Raw genomic sequence first — 19,941 nt, 5'->3', positions numbered from 1 at the left:
AGGCCACATCTCGGACTGGAACTCGAGAGACATTGGCTCTATAGTAGGCCACATCTCGGACTGGAACTCTATAGTCGGATGTGGCACAGACTGTAGCTTGGAGGACGTCAACACTCAAGTCAGTCGCAACACAGACTGGAGTTTGGAGGGTATTGACATTAAAGTCTGAGAAGACACAACTCAAAGAGTTGAGGACGTCGGCACCCCATTCTGACGAATCTCCGACTAAGTCCTGGAAGGCGTCATCACTCCACTCGTCGTCGACTTCAGCATGACCAGGTTCCTCTGCAACGCTGAGGAGTTCAGGCTCGCTGGTACTGGTGACATGCTGAGAAGTCTGATCTAAAGGGGGAAATCATATCAACCAAAAGATGGTTTTAATGAAATACTATTAATAAAAGATTGCATAACCGTAGACATTACTATACACTAATATTGCTACAACTAAGGTTGCTGTAAATTATGAAGCGAGTTTTTGGGGCATTCACACAGGTCTAATTCATGCATTCCGCTTTCTCAGTTGTCAGTCAGTAAGCACATGCAGGAATGTTCTGTTCTCTGTTTAAGTGTCAAATTAAAAATAGTTCAAATTTCAAAACATACACCAAGACCCATACATTAATTTTCATTCAGTTGTGTCTGTGTGAATATTAATTGGGCAATCCAGATGTTGCTTGGTAACCCTTTAGGTAACGATACATGCTCAAATGTAGAATTCATTAATTTGCCATCTGATTAGCACAACATCTTCATTTTAACATTGACATGTTTGATATTTTAACATTAACATTTGATATTATAACATTGACATGTCTGATCCTCTTTCTTACCTTGACTAGAGCTGGTCTCATTGGTTTTTGCCTTCCTCTTGCCTTTCTCTTTTTTGTGTAAATTTTCCACACTGTCAGAAACATCTACACATTTAACACAAGATATGTTTGAACCCATTTTCAAATGCTAACAAACTACGCTGCAAGAAATGCCAGTAGAAAACGGTCAGCAAAGTAATGAAGAGAATGTGTGAAATTGTGCTTTAATTGACCTGTATGCGATTGTGACGTCACGTTCTATAATGCATTCCTATGCAGGCTGATCACTGCGTCACTGGTCATCGTCACTCTGTGGGCGGGGCTTCTGCGTAACTGAAAATTTGATGTGGATTAAATCTGAAATTACCCAGGTTTAATCGGATTTCATGTAAACTAAACTCTTTTTAATAATGATGTCTAGCCTGAAAAGATCAGACTGAGACACAAATACTGTATAACAGCAGCACGATTAATCATTAAAAGATCGTGATCTCGATTCAAACAAACACGCGAGATAGTACTTATACAACGACTCAGCTGTGTGTATTAAACATTTGAAAAGTAAGTTAATAGCTATAACGTTACTATCATAGCGAACATTCAAATCTGCATTTGCGCAGCCGCTGAAGAAAGCAATGTTATCTTGCCGTCAAACATACACTTAACTCGTGGTTGATTAAACCAAACCTTGCTTACTCGAGGTATGCTGGTTCTAAATACTCATCCGGGAGTAACATCAGCCAACCTCGAGTATGTTCACAGTTAACTCGCATCCTCTACGAATCGACGAGTCACCATGGAAACGGACGTTAAGAACAAGCGCGCCATTCTACTTTCTTCTTCTTTTGTTTAATGCCGATTTACATTCTTGGTAAATATATCGCCACCTATTTGGTGGTTGTAATCATTTTTTAATCTTTCATTTTAATAATCTTTTATCACTGTGTATAAAAACGATATTGTTTGTTTAATGCTAATTATATAATAAAAAGAAGACTGATTCAACTAACAGTCCGTGCTTGCAAAGATAACATGGCTGTGAAGTTTATTTTTTATGTTTGGTCATTTTGCTTCCATATTCCTTGAAAGCTAACATATATCATGTATGTTTTTATTATAGAAACACATTATAGCATAGAAAAAAAGTCAAACAATTTCAGTTGCCTTGTTTTAATAGTGCTTTTTTATATATCAATATTACTATTAGTAGCCTAGTATTGTGTGCAGTCTGTCATGCCCACTGGACTTTGTTTTCAGTTTGCGTTGTTTCCATAGTGAATTTTGTTGTCATGGTTTCAGATTAGTTGTTATTCAGTTGAGGTGTGTGTCATTAATTATCCTTGTTTGCACGTGTAAGTTCCTGTTTCTGTTCATTGCTGTCGGTCTCTTCTGTGTCTTCATTGTGTTGGTGTACTTTCTACAAGATCAGAGTCTGAGGGAAGCCCGTTTGACCAGGTGTGCGAGGCGGCTGTAACAACCAATGTCGTGGGAGTCCCAGTGGAGTATGAGAGGATGGGAGCGAGCCCCACACTCCCGCTATTGAGAGTTTGGGCTGGGTTATCCAATGGACATTTTATGGGCACAGGGCCAGGGGCCAATGCACACTTAAAAAAATGTTTTCCTTTTTTTTTACATTTCTGATAATGGAGTGGCTCTAAGTGTAAATAGCCTGTTTATTTTGGCTAAAAGACGCAGTCCACTTTACGTCTGCTGTGGAGTAGGCCGTAGGGAGTGTGGCACCAGCATGTAGTCTTTGACACATTCGACCAGAGTACAAAATCGCCTTTTGCCCATCACATATCTTATCGGAATGGCATTTATTTTAAATAAAAATGAAGAAAATACTTGAAAAGTGGAAATAAAGTGCCCAGCGACTGTTTAATAATAAAGTGTTTATCGGTTAGGTTTGGTGTAGGGAGGGCTTTATTGTCCCAATGAGTCAGCATCCATTTAATAATTTTATTAAATATAGTGGTTTACCCTCTATTACTGCATCCTGTTAATGTACAAAAACACTGAGGTTATTGTTATTGATCAAAATAGAGTAGATCAACTTTTGAAAGGAAATAAAAATTATATCAATTACATCGTTCCGCCAGTGGGTGGCGACAAGTGACTGTTTTTGTATTTGTCATTGAATCATTAATCAAAATCACTGATTCACCCAGAATGAAACAAGTGATGTCTTTATGAATGAATCATTGAACCATTTATTCAAATTAATTAAATATTTTTTTAATGGACTGCAGCAACTAACATTTTGTCAGAACCTCTAGTAAATATATTATATATTGTTTAGTTGTCTTCAGAATCGTGCTGAATTGTGATCTCTGTTTTAAAAAAACAAAAAATTGTGCAGCTCATTGAGTAAAATAGCATCATATCCTCATGAAACAGGTTGTGAGAAGGAGGGGAAGACCAACATTGATGCACTTTAAATTCTGGGTGGGAAAATAGAATCAGCAGTCCTCAAAACAAAAAAGTATATAAAATAATAAACATCACATTTCAACCCTTTTAACCATTATTTTAAGAAAATGGATGAGTCAATATTATTATATATTCCTAACACATTATTATCCAAATTGTTGTGATTTTTAGAATGCAAATTAGCTTCCCAGAAAACTGGATTCACCTTTAATGTTTAGTAATTGTTGATTTTCAAAGCACTAAACTGACACTAAAGGTCGTCATCCAAAACATATTACAGTTTTCTTTAACCTGAGGACAAATATTTTTAAAAAGTTTGTTTGTGATGTCTGTTAAATTTTGAATGCACCACATTTGTAGATTCTTACAGAGTGTATCTTTAATTTAGCCAAAATCCAAGCAGAGATAGTGTTCATAAACACACAATTCATAAATGTTGTTTATTGACCTTTCATGTTCCCATCTTGATTGATACTCAAGAAAAAAAAGTTGTATGGGTCTCTGCTGAAAACATTGTTAATGGCTGTTGTGTCCTGTTGACGGTTCGCAACCATACCTTCCATCCATATCTGGTTGGGTGTAAGATTTGATTCAGTACGTAGCCAGTGACTGTTCCATGCTGCTCTGAAAGTGTCCAATCTTTCCTGAATGACTGGCAGGTAAACTCGTTGTACAGAAAATCTGTGTATGTCATTGTCTGGATCCAGAATTTGCTCATCCTAAAAGGAATGAAGCAGCTGGTAGAAGTATTGAATAACCTGGGTAAAAACATCTCTCCAGAGCCTTTCGATATGCTGGTTGTGTACAGATCTTCCTGTGATGTGACTCCTCCGTTCATCACCATAAATCAGATTCATAAGCAAAGCGACCTGAGTGTTTTCTCCACCACTGTCAGACCTCACTCTGGATGGAAGTCCATACTGAATTGTTGCTCCAACAAAACTGGCCAACACTGTCAAGGTTTGCTCTTAGGTAAGTGATGACTCGTGAGTGTCCATCAATCCCTCCATGTGTCACTATTCCCCATCTGTGTACATAAATTAAATTATTAAATTTTGCACAAATATTGTTTACACCCCCTTTTTGAATGATTGATCTCAAAATCATGCATGAATCTGCAGGATCTGGAGAATTTGAGTACAGTAGACAGTTTTACTGCTTGGGTTAAATAAGGAACTAGTAAACAACTATCAAAGAATGTGAAAATATCCAGGTAACAACAGAATATTAAGAATCAAAGTGGGTGTGAACTTTAGAATGGTTTTATAAATCCAGCAATTTTGTCTTGAGTATACAGATGTAAACGTCTGTTATGTGAAATAGCTTATTCTGGGCAGGAAAAGAAAAAAAAGACATGCAATTTCTTTTTGATCATTTAATTGTTAAAAATAACATATTTGCACATTCTGCAAAATGTATGCAAACTTTTGACCACAACTATATGTGACAGAAACAAAGTGTGTGTGTGAGAGAGATTGAGTGTTGCAAATATAAGAGAGTGAGAGTGTTTAAAGTGTATGTGTGAGAGAGTGAATGTACAATGGATTTAAGTGCACAGATGAAATGTTTAAGTTAATACCTTATAAGGTGCATGTGCCCATCTATGTGCTGTTTGGATGCGGGACAAAGTATGTTCGTCTTGCAACAGCACAGCTCCACCGTTCAGCTGCTGCTGCTGGGTTAATTTTACTGAGCATTTTACGCACACGTTGTCTTTGTACATGAATCCCCTCAGCTGACAGGTATCCTTGCATCATCTGTTTTGAAACAGAAACTTGTGAAAACAGAGTGCTTGTTCATGGTTGATTAGAAACAATAATGCCCCACATTAATGTTAACAAGCCGAGTAAAAATCTGCAACTGAAATTGAATCCAAACTATGTCTACAGTTGCAAATACACGTTGATGCCTTTTTTAAGCCTGGAAATGTCTCATATGCACATCATTTTACTTATTTCCCCCCCAAATAGTTATTTTCAAAAAGATTAGTAAGAAAGTAAGCACGTACAGAGCTACAAAATGTTTGACCAACATTGTTCAGCGTGTGTGTGTGTGTGTGTGTTTATATGCTTAGACATACCTCATAACCTGATTTGGGATACTGTCAATGAAGCCTTTGTACACACTGCTCTAGAGCATCATCATCAATTTGGGTAAATCGGTCCCTCATTCATATTCCCAGCTAGGGCACGGAGTTTGTGGTACATGTAGGAGGTTGAGCATCCAAGCATCCTTGCCATGGCCTTGGCTTTGAACCCCTGCTTAAGCAACAGCTGCAGTTGTTCCCTGGTCACGTCTAAGCTTGGTCTACCCCTTGAACCTATTGAACAAAGTACAACAAAACAAACTGAAATTTTCCTTGATTAGTCCTTCACAAAACAGAATTGAACATGTGGCGAAACACTGTATAGTTAAATATAGATTTAAGGTTTATTTGCCAGAACGTTATGGTTGTCATGTCATCTAACAATTTAAAAATACATAATCTATATAAAATTCGTCAGTGGCGGGCCGTGCATTTCACACCTATAGGCCTTCAGGGAATTAATACGTTTTAATAGCGTGGCAGCGCACAGACTAATAATCGAATTCAATTATTACTAGAAAAATTACAATTAGAGAGCTCTCTAATTCAATTATTACTAATAAAACTCATATTCATTAGATGCAAAACAGATTACACCCATTTCCTTCTTTTCAAAATAAAAGTAATGTTAGGTGTGGTTAGACATTTATATATGTGTGTGTGTGTGTGTGTGTGTGTGTGTGTGTGTGTGTGTGTGTGTGTGTGTGTGTGTGTGTGTGTGTGTGTGTGTGTGTGTAAAAATTGCATTCATATAAGGCTACTATTATATTATGACGACGACTGGAATGTAGCTAGGGTGACCAGACGTCCCGAAAAATGCGGGACAGACCCGAAATCTATGCTGTTGTCCCGGAAATTATACTAAAGCAAAATCTTAAATAGTTATTGTCTTATAAAACATTAAAAACTGTCCGTGGAGGTTGAGTCGTCCTGCAGCCAGCCGCTGCCGGCAGCAGGATCTTTTTTGTTTCTTTTTTTTGACGTTCTACAGTAGGCGAACTTAGACATGCATTGACCATAGATATATACACTCGATGTCGCCTTGGGGTTCTAAGCATGCGTCAAAACCGCCGCCATCTTGGAACAGGGCTCTTGTCATAGGAAGTAGATAGGTAACGCTGAATTCATGGATGATCCTGGACTTTTGTGCTGCATATGGATGTTCACACAAACGACATCTAAAAACCAGACAGCAAGGGATTGCATTTCACAAGATTGTGAAATTATTTTACATTTTTTTTAAATTTCTCTGGACTCTATAATAAATACATATCTGACCATTGGAAGGAACCAAAACAACTAGAAAATCGTATTCATGACGATTTATGGTGATTTTATTTCCGTTAGACCTTTTCCTACATTGACACTGATGCAAAGAGGAGGGGCTCCCCTGTTTCAAGATGGCGGCTCTATTGATGCATTCGTTCCAATGAACTGCCGTAGCCAAGGCGACATCTAGTGTTTATATCTATGTGCATTGATAAGCTAATTTTCATTCAAAATATTTTAAATATTTTTTCACAATGACATTTGAGTTCATGATTTTAATGTTGTTGTTTTTTGTGGCAAACTAAAGACTATGACAGACTGTTGATCTTTGAATAAAAATTTGTTAGGTTCAGGTTTGAAATTATTGAGAATGAGGAGATGTCGTCACGACACAGCACCCCGCCCCCAGAGACCTCCTTCCCTTTCCGACATTTTGGGAGGATACCCGCCAGCACCGTTCATTGTTTGTATTGGTAGTAGAGGAGGTTGTCACACTATTTTAGAATGCCTGGAAAACACTGTTGTGTAAAAAACTGCTCCAGTGTCTCACACAATTTTCGTGGAAACCGTAGGAACCATGCGTTACAGTTTTTGCGTTTTCCCTACATGGAAAACACACGAAGGAGAGCATGTCTCCGATGTGACAAGGAGACGTTGAATTTCTTGGGTGGCTGCAATTAGAAGAAAGTGCATTACTTTCGACCGCATCGCCGAGTCGATGAGAATGTGTTCTTATGCAAGCCGTTTTAGCTTAAATTCTACCCAGCCTTACTCGTAATTGCATTTTTACTAGTAAGAATTCAATTAGAGAGCTCTACAATTCAATTCGTACTAGTAGCAATTACAATTAGAGAGCTCTCTAATTCAGTTGTTACTAGTAAGAATGCAATTGCAGACAGGGTTCCTGCACACTTTTTAAAGTCAAATTATACATACCTTTAATTCATTTTTTTACTAGGAAAATTAAATTAGAGAGTTCAGAAATTGCATTCTTACTAGTAACAATTCAATTAGAGAGCTCTGAAATTTAAAATGAATGGAAGTCAGTGGAGACATATGACTAGTAAAAATTCATTTGTAGAGATCTCTAATTGGAATTGTTACTAGTAAGAATTGAATTGTAGAGATCTCTAATTGAATTCTTACTACAACCCCAAATCAGAAAAAGTTGGGACATTTTGTAAAATGCAATAAAATCAAGAATCTGTGATGTGTTCATTCTATTTAACCTTTTATTAACTGACAAAAGTACAAAGAAATGTTTTCCAATGTTTTCACTGACCAACATAATTGTATTTTGTAAATAGAACAAATTTTGATTTTGATGGCTGCAACACAAAAGTTGGGACAGAGACCAAATAAAAGTGAAAAGATTATCCAAATTAGATTATCCAACTATTTTGAAACAGTCCACAATGAGCAGGTGAATTGGTAATAGTTGAGAGTATCATGTTTGGGTGTAAAAGTGCTTCTCAGTCCTTTTAAGCAAAGATGGGTCATGGCTCATCACTTTGTGCCAAATATCATGAGAGAATTGTCAAACAATTAAAAAAATCACATTTCTCAATGCAAGATTGCAAATAATTTATGTCTTTCATCATCTTCCATACATAATATTGTCACAAGATTCAGGGAATCCAGAGAAATCTCAGTCTGTGTTGTGTAAGGCAGTAGACCTCTGTTGAATGTGCGTGACCTTTGAGCCCTCAGATGGCATTGCACAAGATACCATCATGTTACTCTGTTAAATACAGACGCATGTGCTCAGGAGTAATTTGGAAAACCGTCTTCACTGAACACAGTCTGACGCTGCATCAAGAAATGCCACTTGAATCTCTGTTACGCAAGGAGAAAACTTTACATCGGTTCTATGTGGAGATGCCGGCGAGTTCTCTGGAACTGAGCTCATCTCAGATGGTCTAGAAGACAGTGGACATGTGTGCTGTGGTCAGATGAGTCCATGTTTCAGCTTGTTTTTGGAAAAAAATGGACACCGAGTTCTCAGTCCTAAAGACGAAAGGCACCATCCAGACTTTCACCAGCGACAGGTCCAAAAGCAAACATCTGTGCTGGTATTGAGGTGCATCACTGCAAACGGTATGGGTAACTTGCATTATTGTGAAGGTACCATTGACATGGAGGCATGTATTTGGATTGTACAGAGACATAAACTACCATCAAGATGACATCTTTCCTGGGAAGCAAGACAATGCCAGGCCTCATTCTGCACATGCTAAAACTGAGTGGTTTCTAGACACTCTGCGCCATAGAAGGGATGTGCCTCCTGTTTACTGCAGTCCAGATCTGTCTATTATGGAATCTATCCTGGATCCAGATGTTATAATTGAGCTCGTCCGAGTCTTCTGACTCTGGAAATTGCCCACACAGCAGTGCAAACAAGAGTATCCCGAGTGACCAAACTGTCGCTGGTTCCCCGTGATACTCGCCGTTTAAATCATACTCAGGGGGGCAGTACGGTTTTGTGCCTGGAAAAATAGATTCTGTAAGTTTGTATTTAAGCAATATTTTGACTAGGTATTCTTTAACATGCAAGAAATTATTTGATGTTATTGATTCACAATGGTGGATCCCATTACATGATGCTTTGTAATACCAGTTGGTCTATTGAAAAAAATGACTGAGAGAAAAAAAAGAGTACTTACAATATCAATAAATAACTCGTTAGCAGTTTCGTCCACAGGCCTGTCTTCGTTTGAAAGTAGTTAAGGTTACCAGCCACATATTTTTCCGAGTCTGGAATCCGAAGTTGCGGTTCCCTCTGCCCACGCCTTAGTTTGTCCAGACGTGTCAACACAACTTGAGGAAGGCCAGACAGACCCTTGTCTAGGTGGGCTTGTGCACCAAGGCTCGGCAAAAATCTGACAGGACTTTCCATAGCACAACCCATCTCAATGACCTCCCTTCTCTTGGTACCTGTAACAGTAAAAGGTAAAGAAGTGAAGGCGGTATTGGATACAGGGAGTACTTACAACCTGATACAGGAGAAGCTGTGAAGACAGTTGGGAGGAGAGGCTTCATCGTGCACTCCAGTTTCCTCTCAAAGATTCATCATGACTGATGGAAAAGTTCACTAGGCTATACATCAGGAAACAAACAGTCAGTTATAAGAAGCATGATAAAGTATGCAGTGTGGACACCAGAGGCGATTTCTTTAAGACTGTAAGGGAAGCTCAGCTTCCCCTGTATAATGTCAAAAAAATAATGGTCAAATATGTACTATTGTGTTAATATTTTATTGACTAAAAATGCGATTGAGAACTAGTTAATCTCGAAGACGAGTTCGTTCAGAATCAGCAATGTATAGCAGGTCGGCTGACTCGATTTCCTTCTCATACAGTCTCGTAAATATATATATATATATATATATATATATATATATATATATATATATATATATATATATACTGATTTAGAAAATGGGTTATTAAATATTGCATGTAATATTATAGACTTGTACATACAGTTGACTCGAGTACTGATAAAATAACAAAGGCATTTTGTCTTTCCACCCACATTTATTTGCCCATATATTTTAATTTGGGAGTTATAGGCCTGGTTTCACAGACAGAGCTTAGATTAAGCCAGGATGAGGCCTTAGTTCAATTAAGGCATTTAAGTAGCTTTTATAAACGTGCCTTAGAAAAAAGAAACATGACTGGTGTGCATCTTGAGACAAACAATGGAACTGACATATTTTAAGATATATCAGTGCAAGTTGCTTTCAGATAAAACGGCTCAAACATGCGTTTTAGTCCGGGACTACGCTTACGCCTGGTCTGTGAAATGTCATTTTTCTGAAAGTCGACTCAGCTGATATGCAGTTTATATTGTCTTTGTGTAGTGAAGACCTCCTTGATGCTCTTGGGATCACTGTAAACACCCTTCCTCCATTCATATACCGCATGAGGGAGCTCGGATACCCGCCTGGCTAGTTAAAAGAGGCAGAAATGGAAAACTCAGGCCTGATTCTCTATGATGGTAAGACTGAGTTTGGTATTTTATTATGGCCTGTGTGAGCAACAAATCTCTTAGGTTACGAAACCCCATAATTGTAAAGTTATTACTAATTGTTTTCATACTTGAGGGGTTGGTTGCAGCTGACCACAGGACTGCACGACCTTCACCTTTCATAAGCGTGATTAAGGAAGGATAGTGTGTTTTAAGTGGAACTATACTGCCATTGACTCATTAACTTTTCTTTGCAAGGATCAAATGATGAAGATGAAAATAACCTCAGCCAAAAGACATCTTATGATGTCTCCAAGCTGGTTGACTTTCCTGGCTTCAATGTCTCTACGTCACCCAACATAAGAGATGTAAGTGTACATACACTCTAATTGGACACAACACAAACAAAGAAATGCTTGTGTTACTTTCCACATCGTGATGCAACTTGGTATGGTGAAACTTTAGCTACAGACAAAACGAAGATGATGTAACATCTACCACTGACATTCTCTTCAGGAAATGTAGAACATCTTGGGTGCGTCTCAATCAGCTCCCTAGATCGTGAATCAGTATATTGCGTACTCGAAATCACGCACTGGTGAGGAGGACACTGACTCACTACACATTGGGATGGCTCTATTTCTGGCTACATGGCAACATCCTCGATGTACAACATCACTTCTGATATTTATGAACAACAGCAGCACAGATATCTTTCTGATATTTATTTTTTATGTTATTTAAAAGTACATTGATAAATACATTGATTGTAACATTTACCTGCAACCTTTCTGCTGTAAATTGATAATAAATCTTAGATAAATTATGTTCTTTACCTGTTTAGTAGCAGTGTATGTTTATGCAGAAATATAATACAGTAATATTTAAAAAAAAACATCTAACATTGATGCTCCCTAGTTTTCACGGTGCATTGTGGGATTTTTTTTAGGGAGCGAACGTTTCGGTGCACAAGAAGGATTTTGGGATTGAGACAGCCCTTAAAATGGATGACTCCTTGATTACTGAACTAGGGAGCTGATTGAGACACACCCTTTTTCTACAAGCTGACAGTCTGCAAATGTGGCTGTAGATGGCAGTTTTCCCTCTATTAAGCCTGTTCTGTTGAAATCCAACAAACCCTTGTTTGTGTTTGTGTTTCCCCCAATATACAGGATTACAGGTCTTTCGGGTCTATCCCAATGCAGCCTCAGCAATGGAAGCAAAATGTTGCTGCTTTTTTAAGCAGTAACTTTCCATCGGTAAAAACCCTTTTCAATATATTTTAGTTTTTTTCTGGTTTATTGCCTTTATTGATATTTCCCAAGGAATTTATGACCTCCGTATGTGCACAGAAGGACACCAGCTGCAGTAAGAGGCGTCAAGAGTCTGAATCCACTCTCCAGAAGACAAAGAAATTGAGATCTAATTCAGAGCAACCCCACCAGGCATCGGATATGGAGATAGAGTCAGGTACACAGCTTCAATTTTGTTAAGACACTGTAGGTTTTATTGAGAACAGATTGTTCTGAAATACATACTTGACATGGCATCTTTGCAGTGAAATTATATACTTTGTAAAAAATCTTATGTGCATACATAGTATGTAACACTGTGATTTGGATTGGGGGCGGGGTGGTATTTAAAGCGTATTTTTTCTGTATTTAAAGCGGTTTACCGCTATACCGCGGGAATATCTTGCTTTTCAACCGCGGTTAGAAAAAATCCATACCGCCCCAGCCCTAATGATTAATTTAAACATTTAAATTGCACATAAGGCAGTTCTATATTTGTTCTATATAGTGGACTTAAAACCTATAACTAGATTATTCATGGCACAATGTGTCTCCTGGTTTACACGCCAACGCTGTTTGATCTAAAATACCCCTTTTCCACCAAGGCAGAGCTGGTGCTGGTTCGGAGCCAGAGCCTAGTTTCAAATCGATTCTTTGTTTTTCGAGCACCAAAGCACCACCTCCGAACCAGTAAAAGTGGTTCTTAAGTAGCACCAAATCATTGCTGGTCTAGAAGTAAGAACCGCTTGCGTCAGCGGCTGGGGGCGGGGTTACCGTGACCAACAAGACAAACAGAAACTTGTGACCGCCATTTTTTAAATAGCAGCTAATCGTGCTAATAGCAGCTCGATTGTAATCTCCGTTAATGCAAGTTACGGCGAGCTGCACGAACGTGCTGGATTCGCCGTGTTTGGATACCAATGTAGGTTTGCAAAGCCATGAGCATAAACAGTAACGCAACGACCGCCATTGTTGATGGTGTGTTTGTGTGTGCCGCGCTAGCGTTGCTAGGCAACATGAGAAGTATACAGTGACGTAAGATCTGGCTCTGTGATGGCTCTCTAGCCTGTGGAAAGGCAAACCGGTTCTTTCAAAGCTCGTCAGTCGAACCAACTCCGAACCGGCACTAGCTCTAGCTCTGAACCGGCACCTTGTTCTTTTTGGTGGAAAAGGGGTAATAGAGATCTATGGTAATAACAGAGAAATGTGAATGCTTCTCACTAGATCTCGCAGTAATGTTTTTACTTCTGTGGCGAATTCAATTGCTTTCTTTACTGGATCTCTTAGCGCTGTGTAGTAACAGTGTCGCTTGATCGAGATCGGCTCGCGCTGCACAGACATTGGTCCAAACTGAGCGTAAAGCACTAAATAATGAGTAGCGCAGTTTTCGTTCCACTTTCATTACGTTTGTCATTTGTTGTTGGGCAACGTTGTGGTGGTCACGCCATCTTTAACTTCACAGTCCACTTACGAATTACGGTCGAATGAACCAAACCTTCAGTCAACATGATGTGGAGAGCGCAGTTCATGGTTGAATAGCAACGACAGACGCCACAAAGTAGGGATGCGCGGTATACCGGTACTGCAAAAATACCGGTATATATTATATTTCAAACGGTACAATATCATAATTTTGTTCAATTCGGTATTTGATGCGCTGTTGTTTCAAGTTCACTGCTAGGCGGCAGTGCGCTACCTAAAATGACGCGGGTCACGCGAAACCGGTGACAACAGAGGAACACGATGGATCAAACGAATTTCTAAACGCCCGAAATTAATAAATAGAAAGAGCAGTATGAGTGAAATAAGGCATTACTTTGCCAACAAATGTAATGAGAAAAGTAAAGAAACAGATCTCAATGCACCACTCTGCAAACGGGGAGGCAACACATCAAATCTGCCTATAGCACTTGACTTATCCGTTGCTCATCTTGACTTGTTCAAAGAGTTCAGAGATCGACAGGTTAGTCCATCATTCAACTGATATAATTTAGACTTTTATTGAACACTGAACAGCGCACATACGTAAGAGCTTATCAATTATATATGATACGGTAAACACGAAAGCTCGAATCTGCTTGCATGACACGCTATAGTAAAATGAATGGCATATTAGTGCCGCTGTGGCGACCCCTAGAGGAATAAGCCGAGAGAGAGAGAGAGAGTAATAGTAGTAATATGAATATTACTAATATTACAATTAAGCTACATTTGTCAACATTCATTAGGTAACCTGACCTAACAGTATTATAGCATTTATTAATCTATATCAATCAGTAATTAAATGACCTAGCAAATTAAATATACTAATACATGTTTAGCATGTTATCATTACTTAATGCACAGCATTAAACTAATATGAACCCAAGCAGTAACCAAACCAAGATGAATAAATGCAATAAATGTTGAGAATTCTCTGTTGATGCATGACAGCTAATGGTTTACATGTCATGTCATTATTCTATTATTATTATTATATGTTAATCTATTATTATAGATATTAACCTATTTTAACTGTATAATTTCAGTTTTTTTTTTTTCAAAATCAAAATTTAACCTACTGTATGTTCCCTGACTTAATTATTATTATTATTATTTTTTGTACATTTTGATACCTTTTCTTTGCACATTTTGGTAGTGGAGAGTTTCAAGCAGTGTTTTTTAAGTGTCACTTAAATTGAGACTTTTTTTTTTTTTTACCTGTGGTATCGATACCGAGGTATTAGGTTCTGGTATCGTACCGAAGCCAAAATTGTGGTATCGAGCCATCCCTACCACAGAGTAAGATCTACGGGCGATACGCTCGTTTTAATTAAAAAATCGAGCGCTATATAAAACATTTTTATATCGTTACTAACAATGGTGTACTGTCGATAAATACCGATACCGTTTTATCGCCCAGCCCTACTATAGTGTAATTTTTTTCTTAAGCTTATGGACATTGAATGATTTTCCTAAGGTAACTGTAATGTTTCGTGACATTGTTTACAAGCTGTTTTATTGACGTCTTTCCACTGTAGAAACTGACTGAGCGATTACATATCTTTTGATGTTTATATTGTGCTGTAACAAGAAGTAAAGTGGTAGAGAATCATTTTTGGTTTTGGACGAAATAGTTTTGTAGGGCCAAAATCAAGGACCATAGCGGTGACATTTCATTAGCGCGTCTCAGTTGGCATGTTTTAAAGGGATAGTTCACCCAAAAATGAAAATTCTGTCATTAATTACTAACCCTCATGACGTTCATCTTCAGAATAAAAGCCTAAATTCAATCTGTTCACCATATAAAGCGATTGAGTCTCTTCAGAAAAGTTTGGACTAAACTGGTCAATTCATATGGATTAGTTTTACGAAGTAAAATGTTTTGAAGTGTCAAAGTGGTGGTTGTGAATTTAAATTTTTGGGTGAATCACTCCTTTAAATGTGTCAGGGTCTATTGTTGTGTCCTGAATATTTTTTGTTGCCAACATGTCTGTCTCACTAAAAAAATACTTCATTATCGTGAAAGACAATCATGATGATTTAGTTTTCGTTCTTCTACAGATCATGACACGCCTCAAATGAGATCTGATGGTTTCCAGTTCCACCCACCACTCCCTCCTGGTTGTTCATCCTTGAGCGTTCCTCCACCTCTACCGCTGGGAACGCCTCCAACCACACCTCCAGTCCCTAAGGGTACTCCACCAGCAACTCCACCTACAAGTGATTCTCCATCCACCCAAGGGAGGGGGATGACGGAGGGGGAAGAGTCAGAGGATGGGCTGACTTTGGAGGAACTGGAGGAGCAACAAAGGCTTCTTTGGGCAGCCCTTGAAAAAGCAGATACTACAACCAACAGTGATTCCGAAGCTGGAGCTTCTGGGACCCCCATCCCAAGTTCACCCAGTGTTGTCACTTCGCTTAAGCTTGACACCGAGGAAGAAGGAGAAAAGTTGGAGGACTTGAGTCATGCTTATGAAATCCAGAGCACACCAACTTCACCCGGTGATCCAGTAACTAATTGCCAGGGTGAGATAGGAGATAAAACAACCTGTGATGTTCAGGAAAAACATTCAATCAATGAAAACGTGATCGATTTGAGTGATATTATCGTCCTGGATGAAATTTACGAGGAAAACGGTAATAATAACGCAACGAATGAAACTTCAGCCTCTCCACAGATAAGCACACAAGAGTCGAACGCTCAAGTGGCTGATGACACGGAGGAACCTGCCATGAATAAAGTAGCTTTCGTCCCGCACCGTAGCAGATTTGCTGAGGGAATAATTCCTTTTGAAGACACTCCTGAATTTACAGAAGTTGCTGAAACAACAGGGGTTTACCTCAAGATTCGAGATTTACTAAAAGGCTCTCCAAGAAATCAGGCAAAAAACAAAAAATAATTGCAGTCGTCCATTTTTACTGCCCACCTGTGGACAATAAGCATTGTTTTTTTTCTCTTACTACAGTCCTTTTGTAAGTAGTTTTACTTTGGTGCTTTGTATCTTTTTATTGCTATCGTGTGATTTTTAAAAACACAAAAAGGTTACATTTGATTTGTACCTGAATATTAACTGACTGTGGGTACTTGATTTGTGCGCAATTTTTTTTATTGATATTTTTCCCATTCAGTTTTCTGTTATTTCAATTATTGTATGTATTACTCATTTGTTTGCCCGCCATAGATTATCTGTGTAATTTATTGTGAATATCTTTCAGCTTAATTTTCTAAAGAATTCTCACTCAATTAAAAGTTTTTAACTCTAACTTGGTAGTAAAATTAAATCATTGCACTTGAATTTTTACAGTTTTTATCTTTTATTAATCTAAGTCTTTGCCTGTTCTAGATAATCTTCATTTTATTTTTCTTTATACCATGGGCTGTGTGCGTTTAAACCATCCAATGCACCGGTAGGTCAGTTTACCGCCGCTCTGTATTAATACGCTGCACATACACACACAGATGGGAGATTGCTCTGCCCAGACCGATATGAGCACAGATTGTCAACGCTGCCCCGTTACTTTGATACTAATTAGCTACATTATATTTTTCAGCAGCGAGGTGGTGACATCGCTGCTTTTGAATTATTACACTTCATCGCTTCATCGTTAGTTACTTCACACGCACAATCGTACACCTCTCTGTAATTCTTTCAAATGAATGTTATAATTCACTCAAAATAAATTTAGTCTTACCGCACAATTTTATCTGTGTCTGATTTAGAAGATATGGAGTGCTAGATCTAACGAGCTGTAGCTGACGAAAGTAAGTCATTTTAATGAACCCTTCCAGTCAAATTTTTCGCTGCTAACATCTAGGGTTGTCGTGTTACCAAAAACTTATCTTACAATACTATACCAGCTGAAATATCAAGATACAAGTAGTATCATGATACATTGCAGTACTGTGGTAATTCATAGTTAAAATGAACAAAATAGACATGTATTTGTATTCGACTAGACTATTATTTCATAAATACATAGATGTAATTGAAAACTACTAGACTAGATTTTCCTCTAAATACTTTATTAATGAGAATGAATAACTGGCTATTGTATCAAATAAAGTCAGTGTAAACAAATTTGCATAAATGAGATTAATATTTTAATTAGAAATTTGAAGTGTTGGGGAAAAAAAGAAATAGACCTTCTTTTAAATTGAAAATTACAACTGCCAGTAGGTGGCGGCAAACCATAATGATTGAGTCACTGAATCATTTGTTCACAGGATTTGCTCAAAACAGCTGATTCATTCAGGAATAAACCAAGTGACTGTTTTTATTAATGTCTCATTGAATCATTGGCTCGCACATATTGTTCAAAATCACGGAATTATTCAGAAACGAAACACTTGGGCTGCATCTGAAATCACATAGTTTCCTATTATATAGTAGGTAAAAAAATTATGTGACAAAGAAGTATGTCTGAATTCAAAGTACTCATAAAATAGTAGGCAAAAAGTACCCAGATGATCTACTTCCAGCGAGATTCTGAAGTGTGCATAAGATGAACACTTTACTACACCATGAAGCCACGGAAGAGGATTTATGAATGGCAGTAAAGCAAAAGGAAGAAATCTATTTCTGATTCTCTAGCAGACAAACTCATCCGCCATTCCTCTTCTTCTGCAGGTCCAGGGTTCTTTGTGGGAAAGAAAGACGGTTCCCTGCGTCCTTGTATTGATTATCGAGGACTAAACAGCATCATGGTAAAGAAAACCTATCCTGTGCCGTTTATGTCTTCGGCTTTCAAGAGACTGCAGGGCGCTTTCTTTTTCACAAAGCTGGACTTTTGTAACGCCTAACATTTTGATCAGTCAAGCTCGCCTTGGAGGAATGGCGTCATTGATTGGAGGGTTCAGGAGAAACCTTCATCGTCTGGACCGATCATAAGAACCTTGAGTACATCAGATCCACTGAATGATTAAACTCAAGGCAGGCCCGGTGGGCACTTTTTTCCGGTCGTTTTGATTTTTCCATCTCCTAGCGTCCGGGTTCTAAGAACATTAAACCTGACGCATTGTTCTGTGTTTTTGACTAAATGCCCACTTTCTCCCGAGCCCATCTTACCACATAAACGTATGGTTTTGATAATGACTTGGGAGATTGAGTCGAAGGTCCGCACGGCCTTACTTGGGGTAACGCCTCCGCCCGGGTGTCCACCGGAAGTTTTATTCATGCCTGAGTTTACAGCCCGACGTTATTTGATGGGTTCATTGTTCCAAGGTGGCTTGTCATCCGGGGGTGAGTCGTACCATTTTTCTTATAAAGCAACGGTTCTGGTGGCAAACTATGGCTTGTGACACGTCATTTTGTATTGGCCTGCTCGGTTTGCACCAGTTGTAAGACTTCCAATCAACTCCTTGCCGGTCTCTTTCAACCCCTGGTCAGACATTGCAATAGATTTCGTCACTGCCCTCACTCCCTCGCAGGGCAACACGGTGGTTTTAACCATGGTGAACAGGTTCTCGAAAGCAACTCCTTTCATTCCACTGCTCAAATTACCCTCTTCCAGAGAGACCGTTGTAAGGCTGGAAAAACTGGAAGAGAGGGCTATTCTCTGAGAAAACAAAGGAAATTAATATTTGAACTCTCTTGCTATATTACCATCCTCATTCGAGACACGATCACACTTGAGTTGATCACCTCCCAATTTACACATCATTCCCTTCACCCATCCCTACCTGAATTCACCCAAGAATCTATATAGTTTAATGTGAATAATTATCATATCGTATTACACGTTTGATATCATTTGAAATGATAGGTTGGGGAGTCTTCCAGGCAAATGGTCTCCGGCAAGGTTCACGTTTTTTCTCTTTATTCCAGAGCATTTGATGTTTTGTATCTATTATCTTTGAACTGATTGTGAAATTGGTATGATAAATTTACCTGACATAATAAATTTTAAACATTTGATTTTATTCTAACTGGCTCTGACATTATTTTCAGTAAAGAGTTAAAAAAGAATAGTCAAACATTCGCTCACATTTATTGATGCACAGATATCATTAAAACCTTTTCATTCATGGAGTCAGATGAAATAACGAGTTATATGAAGAAATGTATGTAATTTAATCAAATTACTTTGCCACGCAGAATACAGTAACACACAGAGACCTTCACCCGTTGTATCGGAAAACCTCCATTGGGCCGATTTAGACGGGCTTACATCTTGATAGCTGTCATAGACCATATTTTTCGCATTCAGAAAGCCTCCCGACGGACGTGGTCTCGGACAAGGGACCCCAGTTTGTATTCAAATTTTGAAAGGAATTTTTTCATTTATTGGGGACGAAGGTAAATCTTTCCTTTAGGTTAATGGTTCCATCCTCAGAGCAACGGTCAAACGGAGAGGGCCAACCAAGATTTGGAACGAGTGTTGCGATGTTTGGTGTCTATTGAATCCACCCTCTTGGAGTCAGCATCTCACATGTGTTGAGTACGAACATAACTCGTTACCAGTATCGTCCACAGGCCTGTCTTCGTTTGAATGTAGTTACCAGCCACATATTTTTCCGAGTCTGGAATCCGAAGTTGCGGTTCCCTCTGCCCACGCCTTAGTTTGTCCAGACGTGTCAACACAACTTGAGGAAGGCCAGACAGAC

At 38.5% G+C, this 19,941-nt stretch overlaps 1 protein-coding gene and 1 long non-coding RNA gene across 3 annotated transcripts; one reads left to right on the top strand and one right to left on the bottom strand.

The window, feature by feature from the left end:
- Positions 1–38: 38 nt before the first annotated feature.
- LOC143715056 (uncharacterized) lies at positions 39–1,600 on the bottom strand. The gene is made up of 4 exons (XR_013195668.1): positions 1,506–1,600; positions 1,043–1,142; positions 831–914; positions 39–342 (listed from the first exon to the last, which is right to left on the bottom strand). It is a non-coding gene; the product is annotated as an uncharacterized LOC143715056 (long non-coding RNA).
- An 8,860-nt stretch (positions 1,601–10,460) lies between these two features.
- On the top strand, positions 10,461–17,619 carry LOC143715050 (zinc finger CCHC domain-containing protein 8-like). 2 transcript variants are annotated; one of them, XM_077206654.1, is made up of 5 exons: positions 10,461–10,593; positions 10,822–10,931; positions 11,736–11,822; positions 11,919–12,033; positions 15,399–17,619. In XM_077206654.1, exons 1-5 carry the CDS (start codon positions 10,563–10,565, stop codon positions 16,235–16,237), a joined length of 1,182 nt encoding a protein of 393 aa, XP_077062769.1. In that variant the 5' UTR covers positions 10,461–10,562; the 3' UTR covers positions 16,238–17,619. The 2 variants fall into 2 exon arrangements, with proteins under 2 accessions (XP_077062769.1, XP_077062768.1); XM_077206653.1 differs by having other exon boundaries at positions 11,916–12,033.
- The last annotated feature ends 2,322 nt before the right edge of the window (positions 17,620–19,941 follow it).

The sequence above is a fragment of the Siphateles boraxobius genome, unplaced genomic scaffold (assembly GCF_051911475.1).
Source record: "Siphateles boraxobius isolate OS27281-9 unplaced genomic scaffold, OSU_SipBor_1 56, whole genome shotgun sequence".
In the NCBI taxonomy this organism is placed as follows: domain Eukaryota; kingdom Metazoa; phylum Chordata; class Actinopteri; order Cypriniformes; family Leuciscidae; genus Siphateles; species Siphateles boraxobius.
Note: the sequence above shows the minus strand (reverse complement) of the source record. Positions and strands in the feature narration are given on the sequence as shown.